Source organism: Euprymna scolopes, chromosome 35 (genome assembly GCF_053919585.1).
Source record: "Euprymna scolopes isolate OS-2025 chromosome 35, ASM5391958v1, whole genome shotgun sequence".
In the NCBI taxonomy this organism is placed as follows: domain Eukaryota; kingdom Metazoa; phylum Mollusca; class Cephalopoda; order Sepiida; family Sepiolidae; genus Euprymna; species Euprymna scolopes.
In genome coordinates, this window is record NC_136516.1 from 20,250,668 (window position 1) to 20,262,374 (window position 11,707).

General features: G+C 32.1%; 1 protein-coding gene across 1 annotated transcript in view; it reads right to left on the bottom strand.

The window, feature by feature from the left end:
- The window catches only part of LOC145259725 (zinc transporter ZIP6-like), an 83,392-nt gene extending 74,077 nt beyond the window's left edge, over positions 1–9,315 (bottom strand). Inside the window, exon 1 of the mRNA XM_080117414.1 lies at positions 7,800–9,315. Coding sequence (XP_079973540.1) covers positions 7,800–8,315 — 516 coding nt within the window. The 5' untranslated portion in view covers positions 8,316–9,315. The remainder of the gene's footprint in view (positions 1–7,799) is intronic.
- Positions 9,316–11,707: the final 2,392 nt, after the last annotated feature.

Sequence of the window (11,707 nt, forward strand, 5' to 3'; positions counted from 1 at the left end):
GGTTTCCCTGCAAGAATATTATTTATTTATATATGTAAAAGAGCGTGTATGAGCTTGTGAGAAAATATCAGCAGCAGCTATAAGATAGCTGGCTTTGAGGATATTAGCAGTAGCCAAAATAAAAAAGGGCACCATGTGGTCAAGGAGAAGAAAAACTGTGGTTGAAAAAGATGAATGTGTAAAGCCGAAGACGAGAAATTACTGTTTGCGGCTGGCGTATAGTGGCGTAGAAAGAAAAATGCGTGCCAGAGGAGATGGACATGTGGTTAAGCATTGGCAACTAGAGACTTTTAAGCTAGCATTGAGATGGGGAGGCAGAAAAACGGTAATAAACGACTCGTGTTAAAAAAGAAAGACAAGCAGAGTCGGATTTATTTATATTTGTGTTCGTTCTGTTTTCACAGTGCTGGATGGTGTGGGGGTCCAAGAGGGGTTTGAACTGTAGCGAACATGGTTAGAGTGTAACAGCCACGTTATCTCCTATAATATAAATCCTACTTGTCTGTTTAAATGTATATATATATATATATATGTATGTATGTATGTTTGTATATCTGCCTAAAACTTTCGACAGAGGTGACGGATTTTCATGAGATCAGTATCATTTTGGAGCTCGAACTTTCGGATGACAAATATCGAAAAATTGGCCAAAAACATTAATTCCTTCACCCTCAACTGGGCACTTTTCTACAGGGAGGGGGTCGCTTTTATTGAAAGTCATCCCCTCTTTTCGATTGGCTAGCCTTAATTTAAACCTACATAACTTCCGGTTTGGCGATGGGTGCAATAGCAAAGACGTCATTTTTTTTTTTTTCCCCCCCAACATTCTTTTCCTCCTTCGCGGTACGGGTTTGATCGAGCTTGTCTACTACCACATTTTTTTTTTTTTTTTTTTTTTTACTCAACACACCTCCAAACACCCGGGCAACGCCGGGCACCCAGGCCAGTATGTGTACATATATATATGTGTGTGCGTTGCTAGCTGTTTAAATTTAGCAAGTAAAAATGCATTCTTCTGAGAAATATGGCAGTAAGTAAACTAAAACGTTAAAAACGAAAGTAAAAGTTTATAATGTTTATTCGGTTTGAATTTAAAATAACGTGTTTTGTCATGCGTATTATAAGACCGTTGTGGGGAAAGAAGATTGTGGATGTCTGGTGTATTATTTGTTAAGCTGAAAACATAATTTTGGAAGTCTTAATAGCTGTGTAATTGCTGATGAATGTGGTGATTAATATGAAGTGAACACACAGTGTAATACGAAAAAAGTTATCTTAAATAGATTCCTATTGTATCTTATTTTACAACGTCACGGGTTGCAATTCCATTTTGGAGTTTTACATGTTCAATGAAACTAGCTACATGTTAGGGTTTTTAATTTTTGTTTTTAATTAATTTAACGACAGATAAATTAAAAATAAGTTAGGGAGTAACGGTGAAACTGGTTTCAATTTAAATAATTTAGGCAAAATAAATAGAAATTAAACCCAGTTTCTATGTAATATTTATTGATTTAAAAAATGATTTTTACATTTAAAATCACATTAATTTATCAGAAAAATTGGTATTTCTTTTAATTTTCACAAATTTAATTTTGGGATTAAAAAGTAAAAATTGATTTTAAATATTTTTAAACAGTAGGGCATTTTTTAGTGTAGACGGGTTTGTATTACTGTACACATAGATTCGAAAAAGTTGTCAAAAAAACAAATATATAACAAATAAATGTTATCAAAGGCAAGATAAGTTACTTTTCTACCAAAACTGGATATATTTTTCGTGTTTTTATTTAATGTAACATGTTTATTCAGCCCCAAAAAACATACTGTGTTTACCGATGTATTCGAAAATTCAAGATGGCGCCCGACTCTCTTTTTAACACGGTAAGTTTGGGAAAAGGTGTTATAAATAATAAACGACAAAATAATATTAAAAACCCACCGAATATATGTAAACCTATGTCACGGTAACATATATTGAGCGAGTTTCTAACAGTATTTTGTCTAGTTTTATATTTATAGCACCGTTTCCCAAACTTACGCTGTTAACGAGAGAGTCGGGCGCCATTTTGAATTTTCCAATACATCGGTAAACACAGTATGTTTTTGGGGCTGAATAAACATGTTACATTAAATAAAAACACGAAAAATTATCCAGTTTGGTAGAAAAGTAACTTTAATAACATTTATTTGTTATAGATTTGTTTTTTGACAACTTTTTCGAATCTATGTGTACAGTAATACAAACCCTTATTTTAAAGTGTTTATTCGGTTCTAAAAACAAGTATCGAATGTTATGTTAGAACAAGAAAAAAATGGCCAACAATAAAGCGTTAAATTTTTGATAATCGCTCAAAAATAGAAAATTAAAAATACTGACAGAAACCCCACCCACATGTCAAAAACAATTTTATGACAATCGAACACGGTTTTTGTTATAAAGAAATATATTTGAAACCTGCAATGGCTTTTTTAATGATCAATATTGTGATGAACAAAGTAGACATATCAATAAAATTGAGACAACTTCTTGTATGTACGCTTCTCGCCTGTACCTAACTTAGTTTCTTTTTTTTTTAATTAATGAAAAAAAAAAAAAAGGCAAAAACGATGAAACAAAATATAACAAATAGGAAAAACAAGTACTCACTCCACCTACTCCATATAAGAAATGAACCGATAATACATGCATATTTACTTATTTAAAGTGTCTTTACCAAATTGATTTAACTCCAAAAATATTCAAAATGTTATAATCTTTCTCTCCCTTCCTCTCATACGTGTGTGTGTGTGTGTGTGTATATATATATATATATATATATATATATATATCTCCTGTACACAATTTTACGTCGCCTTTGTCGAAAGATCTTAATCCGTCTCTAATCTTGACTTTTACCCTTTTTGTTTTAATTCTTAAATAGACGCTTGTACAGTTTAACATCTCGGCGAATTAATCGTTTTGATCTTAGGAGAGTTCCGACCGCGGCAAGAGGACACTTAACAAAGCCCCCCCCCCCATCTCGTTAAGAATAGCTTTTTAAATTTGTCAGTAAAAATTAAACTGTACAAATGCGCTTAATTTTCGTTAAGCAGTAAACTTTTCGTAGAGAAAAAAAAAATAATATTGTGCCCCAAACTTCTAAAACGGTGAAAATATTTTCGGTGAAAGGAAAAATTAACATGGCCGCTAGTGATTAAAAAAAAAAAAAAAATTGAAATTGGATTTTACAGATTTTAAAAAGGTAGAATAAAATTTTTTTTTTTTTAAATTAGGGCAAAAAATACAGTTTAGGAAACAGAAAAAACAATTTTATTAAGAATTTGGGCGAAAACCGTGCGAATTAAAAGCGAGATATTTCAACGATGCAATACGAAATCTCTACACAAGCACCGATCTCTGTGTGGGTGTGTTTCTCGTACATACGTAACTTTCCGAGGCATTTATTTATTATTTTTACTATTAATTTAATATTTACTGAAATAAATGTTTTTATTTTTTAAATTCATAAAAAAAAAAAAAAAAAAAAAAAAAATTATGAAATAAAAATGTTTAGACATTTTGAATTATTTTCTCCAAGCCTTTTCCACCCGGTAAACGCCGGGTAGGTACAAATGAAGTAATAAGTTCAATTTTAAATCTTTTTTCACCGCAAATTGAATGCACTTTTTTTTTTTTTTTTTTTCAGAGATTTATCAACTCCTTGAATAATAAAAAAAAAAATAAAGTACTTTTGCAGAATACGAACCGTGATGAAATAACATTTTTATTTTATTTTTTTAGAAACCCTTTCTTAGCATAGGGAGAGGGAAGGGCGGTTTTAACTATTTCTATAATTTCACAATAATTTAATAAACAAAATATACCGTCAAAATTTAATATAACTTGAAAATCCGAACCAAATAATAAACAAAGTAAAGCATTGTTCGTATTCTGCATAAATACCAAAAATTAAATAAAAATATAAAATTTAAAAAAAAAAAAAATCTGAAAAATGATCTTCCATAATCCAAAACATCCAGTGTCATTTGAGGCTTTATTTTCCCATTTTTAAATGAGAAAAGTAAAAATGACAATTCGATAGTTGATAATTTTTTAATGCATTTGATATGAAAAATAAAGTTTTCTTTAGAAAAGATTCAAGTTAGTGATTTAAGATGTGAAATTTTTTTTTTTGTATTTAATAAAATTACGAGATAACTTCGTGCGTGTACATGTGTCGTTTGTCGCGCAAACAATTTTTAAATTTTGCTAATTAAAAAGAAAATGCAATAAGCGTAAAATAGTCAAAAAAAAAAAAAAAAAAAAAAAAAAAAAAAAAGTATACATTCCACCGGAATGCATTTTTGTTTCTTCATAAAAAAGTTGGTCATTTTAATCGGTGAGTTTAAAAAGGAATTTCCAAATTTGAAAGGCTTTAAACTGTCGAATAAAAACCATTCAAATTGGTCCAAACATTCTTGGCACATCCTCAATAAAAAGGAAAAATTTTACTTATTTTTTTTATTCATTTATTTATTTATTCATTTATTTATTTTACACACACCAAATCAATTAGAAAAGATTAAACAATGTATACCTTTTGATTTGTAGTAGTTTTATGATTAAACGATACCTATTAAATTCAACATGCGAAATCCGATTAAAAAATATAATTTGGAAAAAAATAAAATTCGGTAAAAAAAAAAAAAAAAAAAAAAAAAATGGGTAAGAAAGAAATAAAAAAAAACCAACTTCGGTAAAAAAAAAAAGAAAAAAAAAACAACTTCGGTAAAGAAAAAAAGAAAAAAAACAACTTCGGTAAAAAAAACAAAAAAAAAACAACTTCGGTAAAAAAAAAAAAGAAAAAAAAAAAATTCGGTAAAAAAAAAAAAAAAAAACAAATTCGGTAAAAAAAAAAAATGTTACAAATTTTAAAAGTAAAAATAGAAAAAAAAGCACATGTCTGGAACTGCAAAAGAAAAGACACGTGCTATGTTATCGTTAGAGAAAATTTGTTTACGGATACCTTTTTAATTTAATTTTTTTTTATTTGTGTTTGTGTCTACCTTTATGTTTTCTTTCGTCAACAACTGGACATTCCAAAGGTGAAAAAAGGGGTAAAAAGAGGAGGGGGAGAGGGGGAGAAAGTCAGCTTCCTTGTCTTACATGGAACAACTAAAATCAACCACCGATTCTTCCTTCCCTCATTCATTCAGAAGATGGACACAGAAGATGAGGGATAAAAGGGAAATAACAACGATATTCGTGGCAGAATTTTAAAAGAAAAATATTAAAATTAATAAAAAATTTTCATTAAAAAAAAAAAAAAAAAAAAAAATTCTTTTTCATTAAATTAGAAAAAATACTTGGTCACTTGTGCAATCTGTTACCGCGCTGAAATAATAACGTTATTAAAGCCATTTTAACATGAATAGGGGAAGTTTTTTTTTGTTTTTTTTTTTAACAATTTTGTACTTTCACCTAACAAGTTTAATAAACAAAAATATCCTAAAAATTTAACTTGAAAATACGATTTTAAAAAATAAAGCGTTAGCACTAAAATAGTTCGATTAAAATATTTTTCGACAAATCTTCCAAACTATTTACTTTCCTCCCCATGAGGGCATAGTTAGATACAAGATCGGTTTTTAATGGGGAGGGGCAAAATCCAATTCCCAAATAGGGGCACTTTGGATTGAGAGGAAAATTAAAATTGCCTCCATCTAAAAGGATTTCCCGTTCGCTAATCAAAAACAGAAGAAAAAGTGTAGCACCCAAGAACAGATGCTACGCTTTCCTCTTAAACCGAAAAGTGTGTACTAGCGATTCATTATTGTTTAAAACCTTAAATCATATTATTAATAACGAAAATAATTTTTAAATATTCAATAAAACAAAAATAATAATAAATTTAATAATTTGATAAACAAAAATTTTAAATAGGAAAAAAAAAAAAAAAAAATGAATTCAATGTTGGGTTTTTTTAAACTTCAAGTTTTGTAAATTGAGAGGGGGGAACCCCCCCCTCCACAATTCTCAAAATTATTCGGCGCTTCTACACTATTGGGACGAGATTTTGTAGTCGATAAACTCGAGTTTTCAGAAAAAAAAAAAAAAAGAATAAATGGCTTCAACTGATTTTTTTGTCAATTCTAATAAGTTATTATGGTAGTTTCCAAAATATGCAGTCGAAATTACCTGAATATTACTGATTATTAAAAGGCAACTTTAATCGTGGTAGCAGGTGAAAAATTGCCGCGATCTTATTTAAATCGAAACGAAAAATTACCTCCCTTTCGAACTCTCCTGTGTCTTACGATCATTTTCAAATTCTATTTTTTATTTTCTTTAATAAATAATTTTCTACCTTATCGATTTTCGTAATTTTTGGATATAATCATCTTAAAAATACGAGAAATACGTGGATATCATTGTTTTTATGTGAAATTCAGTTTTGCGATTTCCGAAATTTCGCCCAATAGTGTAGAAGCGCCGATTCTTCTTAACCCCTCCTCCGAAAAAGATGTTTTTGATGTAAAATTTTCTATTCTCTGAAATGATAAGTAGGTCTAACTTATAAGTTGTTTTTTTTTTTTTTTTTTTTTTTTTTAAATGAAATCGAGCTGGTTGTTTAAATAATTTTTCTGAAAAGAAAAAGTTTTCATTTCAAAGAAACCACGTTGTTCTCTCACTCTCTCTCTCTCTCTCTCTTTATCAGCGAAATGGGAGTCTGTTCTCTCTACCTGCCTCTACACGAGGTTAATGACATGGTCGTCTTTTAAACGTGGTTTCCCATAACCCCAAATAATATAGAGACATTTTTCAAGTGAACAAATAAATAAACAAATAATATTAATCCAGGCAAAACCTTACGAATGTAGTTGTCACTGACGAGAAGCAGTATTAACCTGTCCTTTTCAGGACAAACTCATCCTTCTTCACCGAAAGGAGGAGGTAAGGCAGGGAAGATGGCCTCAAACCGAACGGACACACTGCATGATCCTAGCCGGATCTATCTATCATATCATCACATTAATAGATCCAGCTGGGATCAGAGTGCACTTGTTCGGTTTGCGGCAATCCTCCCTGGCATTATCTTCTCTATCCTAAAGAAGGACAGAGACAAAGTAACGGATCCGATTAGGATCGAAGTAAAATGTAGCGGCTCGGTTTGAGGATATACTTCCGAGCATTATCTCCTTCATTCGGTGGCGTTTAGGGTACTTCTACAGAATTTAAACCGAACTGTTATTTTATTTATTAACCCTAAAGTAAGTTTTGTTTCACAAAAATCGTAGTTTGTTCCGAGGACCATCATTTTGTGATGTTTCACTTTTTCTCGGAAACTACTGATCTGATCTGACTGAAATTTTGTATAGACTTTTGAAGTGCAGCAAACTAAGTAGTATGGTATCCATTCGATGTATTGTTAGGGTTTAATAGGGATTAATATTTAACGCAAAAGTACGAATTACACCATATTAAGAAATCAATTTGGCAAAGAGCCCCCATTTTAAGTCAACGGGCTATAACTTTTGCCAGTTTTTATTATATTTTAGTCAAAAAATTACGCAGAAGTCAGTTTTTTTTAAATTTAATATAGTATTTTCAAGTTTTATGATACCCTTTTTTATTTGCTGTTAGGTGAAAGTTAGTATAGAATAGTTACAAAGCGACCTCCCTAAGTTAAGAATGGGTTTCTAAATAACGTTATTACAGCATGGTAACTTCTCTGCATAAGTACAAATATATATATATATATATATATATATATATATATATATATATATATATATTACTATTTAAGATTAATTACCTTAGGAGGTAAGGATGCTCGCCGTTTCCAATTTTTTCCAGATTCCGGATTGCTTTTTCCATCATGCTCTGCAGTTGGAGGACGAGGCGAAGGATTTCCTGGGGTCGTGATTTCCACATCCATGCGTTTCTGGCTGGTCACAGGGAGGTCACTGGTGAGCAAAACGTCGGTGTCATTATTCAAAGGACGGAGGCCTAAACTATAGAGCAACAACTTGAAACTGTCCAAGGTAAACAGGTCTCCCCCCTGGCCATACTTGTCGAAGAGCATGCGGACATAGTAGACACTCGCGTTGCCGCTTGGTATAAAGATTTGCTGATCGGAATTGGGATTCTTGGGTTTTTCGTTCGTTTCCAAGTGAGCATCCGAGATGTTGGTGGTAGCTGTATGGTTCCAGTGGTCAGCATCTGAAGAGGAGGGTCCCGGTTGACCCTTTTCGGACTTTGCCGGGGTAGGGAGAAGTAATAAGCAGAGGAAACAGAGGATGCAAGACTTTCCTGTAAATACTGGACACATTTTCTTGATGTTATTTTACTGAAAGAAAAGTGATTTTTTTTTTTTTTTTAAAGAAACCGGTTTATCCCTTTACGGAGGGAGAGAGGTCAATAGTAATAAGATGTATATAGATAATATTAGTCTTTTTTTTTTTTTTTTTTTTTTTTTTTTTTTTTGTAAATTAAAATTAAAACTGAGAAATTATTTTTTGTTTAAAATAAACTTGTTCATTTCCAAGTTAAAAAAAAAAAAAGCGCGTTTTTTTCCTTCCTCCAAATTTCACATTTAGAAGAATTTCGCTTGTTTTTTTTTTGTTGTTTTTTTTTTTTTTTTTAAATAGTTTGCGGTTTGGAGTATTTCATGCGACATAAATCGCAAAATATATCCAATTATTATTATTATTTGTTATTGTCAGGATAAGGTCCGTCTACTGTTTTCTTCCAAGTTGGGTGCGAGCGAGGGATAAGAAGAGACGAGGAAATTTTATCAAGCGATACCTTCCATTGCAAAAGGAATTCTTATTATTATTGCCATTGTGTATTTATGTAAATATATATTTTTTAATATATAAGAAGAAAAGATAGATGTATACTTTGACGACCAAAAATAAAAACTGATCAAGTCAGAAAGGATTTTTTTTTTTGATTAGGGGTGAAAAAAAAACCCGAGTCCACTTAGGAGAGAGAAATGGTCGCCGTGAATGGAATAAATGCCTTCCCGGTTTGCGAATTTCTAGCTTTTCTTTTTTTTTATATATTTAAGTCATTTTCCCACAATGGGGGGGAGGGAATCATTATGTTTACATTCGAACGTCCCTAGTTGAAATATCTGACACAACACAAACACATGTGTGTGTTTTCTTTCTGGGTGCGTGTGTGTGTGTGTGTGTGCCGCCGATTTTCACGTTAATGTTTGGGCCGTGTGCACAGGGGAAAAATGAAGAGACGTGAAAGAAAAAAGCAAGATGGCGACGGATTCACATTTTTGCTGAGAATAAAACCGCTTCCTCCTCCTCCCTCTTCTTCTTTCTCATCATCACTCTCCTACTCTCTTTTTCTCATTGCCTCCACCTCACACTCTTAAGTCTCCTCCTCCTCCATCTCGTATATGATTATTCCTCCTACTGCGGCCACATTCTCTCCTACTACTTCACCTTTTTCTTATCTTCTACCACCTTATTCTTTCTTTCTTTCATTCATTATTTTATTCTATTTTTCTTTTTCAGATTTTTCACGTCTTTCATATTCTATGGTATGGTTACCATGAGAATACTACAAGAGTCAAACAGAAGGAAAAGTTTCCTGATATTTTAGCGATTTTTGTAAAATTTTGTCTTTGTCGTTTAAGTACTACCTGCAGTAAGGCTCGAATCCTGTTATCTGTTACAGGTTTGAAGCCGATTCTACGAAATTGATATTTGGACTTCTTGCAGTATAGCTAACAGCCGATATATATATATACAGAATCAATTTAAACTGATAAGAACCTTAATTTTTTGCCCATTACCAGTCATGGCAAATTCTCTCTCCTCAAAATTTTAAAAGGTCTGGAAATTTTTAATTTTTGTACCTTAATTTTTCTTACCTGATGATATCTAATATGATTGAAACGGCGGTCTGCACATTGTAGCAAGATATGACTGTATTTACATTATATATATATATATATATATATATATATATATATATATATATATATAATTTTCTCTCTTATGATTGAGCACTATCAACGGCACTTGTTGGAATTCAATTATCTTCAATTTTTGGATATCTTCATACCACCGGGAATATATATATATATATATATATATATATATATATATATATATATATATATATATATATATATTACCGGACTATCCATTCATGTGAAATCTTTTTATAATTTTTCTTTTACCTCCTACTCCCCTTACCCCACCCTTTTTTTTAACCAAGTAAGATCTGTGACTTACTTGTAGTTTCACTAAATACTTTTACATGCAAAATCCGATCCCGCATTTTGCTAATTCCTGCCCTCTGATGAGAAGGAGAGTATTTCTTCGAAACTCTGCGGAGTCGAAAATTGGAGCTGCCAAGGGGTCAAAGTTCAGAAGATTTGACCTTTGCTATGTCTAGCAAACTACTCAGCTAATTTTGGGTCTAAACATTTGAAATTTTACATAACGAGTATTCAGACATGCGGCAAGCATTTTAATCAGTTTTGGAGCGAAAATTTGACTGCTAAAAGGTCAAAGTTTAAAGAGTTGACCTTTGCAGATTCTACCAAATTCCTCCGCCAATTTTTGGTCTAAACACTTGAAATTTTAGATGTAGGTAACTTGGGCATGGGTAAAACTTTGTATTTTGATTTGAGACTAAAGTAATAAATGTTATGGGGTCAAAATTGGGGTCAAAGTTAAAAAAAAATTGACCTCTGCGATCTCTACGAAATTACTCAAAAAACTTTTGGTCTAAACATTTGAAATCTTACATAAAGTGTATTCACACGTAGGGCAAGTTATGAACAGTACATAGGGCCTGAGCAAAGCCTGGCTGAACTGCTAGTATATATATATATAGGCCGCCCAGCATTGCCATCCATAAAATACGCTTAAATATGATATTTTGATGAATGCAGAGTTCGTATTTATTATTATAATATCCCATCGACGAAATGTAGCATGCCTCTGCCTGTTCTACAAGTACTTTAATGGTGAATGCTCCGACGAAATGCAAGCACTTGTACCCCTTCGACGTAAATACCCTTGACAAACCCGACAAACAGCAAAATCCCACCCCTTTACAGTTGCGATCTCTAGATGTAAAAGAGCCTTCTACTCCAGTAGTTTCTTACCCAGAACCGTTAGACTTTGGAATTCCCTCCCAGGTTCCTGCTTCCCCAACTGTACTGACATGCAGAAGTTCAAGTGTAACGTGAACCAACATCTTGCTGCCCAACTCCCCACATAGTACCCCTGTAGCTTATGTCCCTGATAGTAGCCCCCTACATCAAAGTGGCACTGTGCCTTGTTTGGGGTGAAAATGTAATAAAAAAAAATAATATTATATTGATACCAATGTATAGAAATGAGTTAAAAAGTTTCAAAATAAAAATGACACCGAGAATCGAAACCAAAACGTTTAGCTAATGATTTACTTTTTCTTTTGACGTTAATACCTGAGCTATAAAGATATGTTTGCTGCAAGGCTAAAAATTAAAACATGAATCAATAGCTATTACGTTATGCGTGCATATTCTTTGTTTTATCGTTATTTCCATGGCAGGTGCTCGTCTGTGCTCCAATCCCTCGTCCCCCCCCTCGCCAATCTTTCATGAGAAACACCCGTCTGGCTGAAACTACTGTCAATAATTTTCCCCACTCTTTATCTGTGCCTAAATCCAAACGTAGATTTCATGAGCAAAGCTTCTTTCTT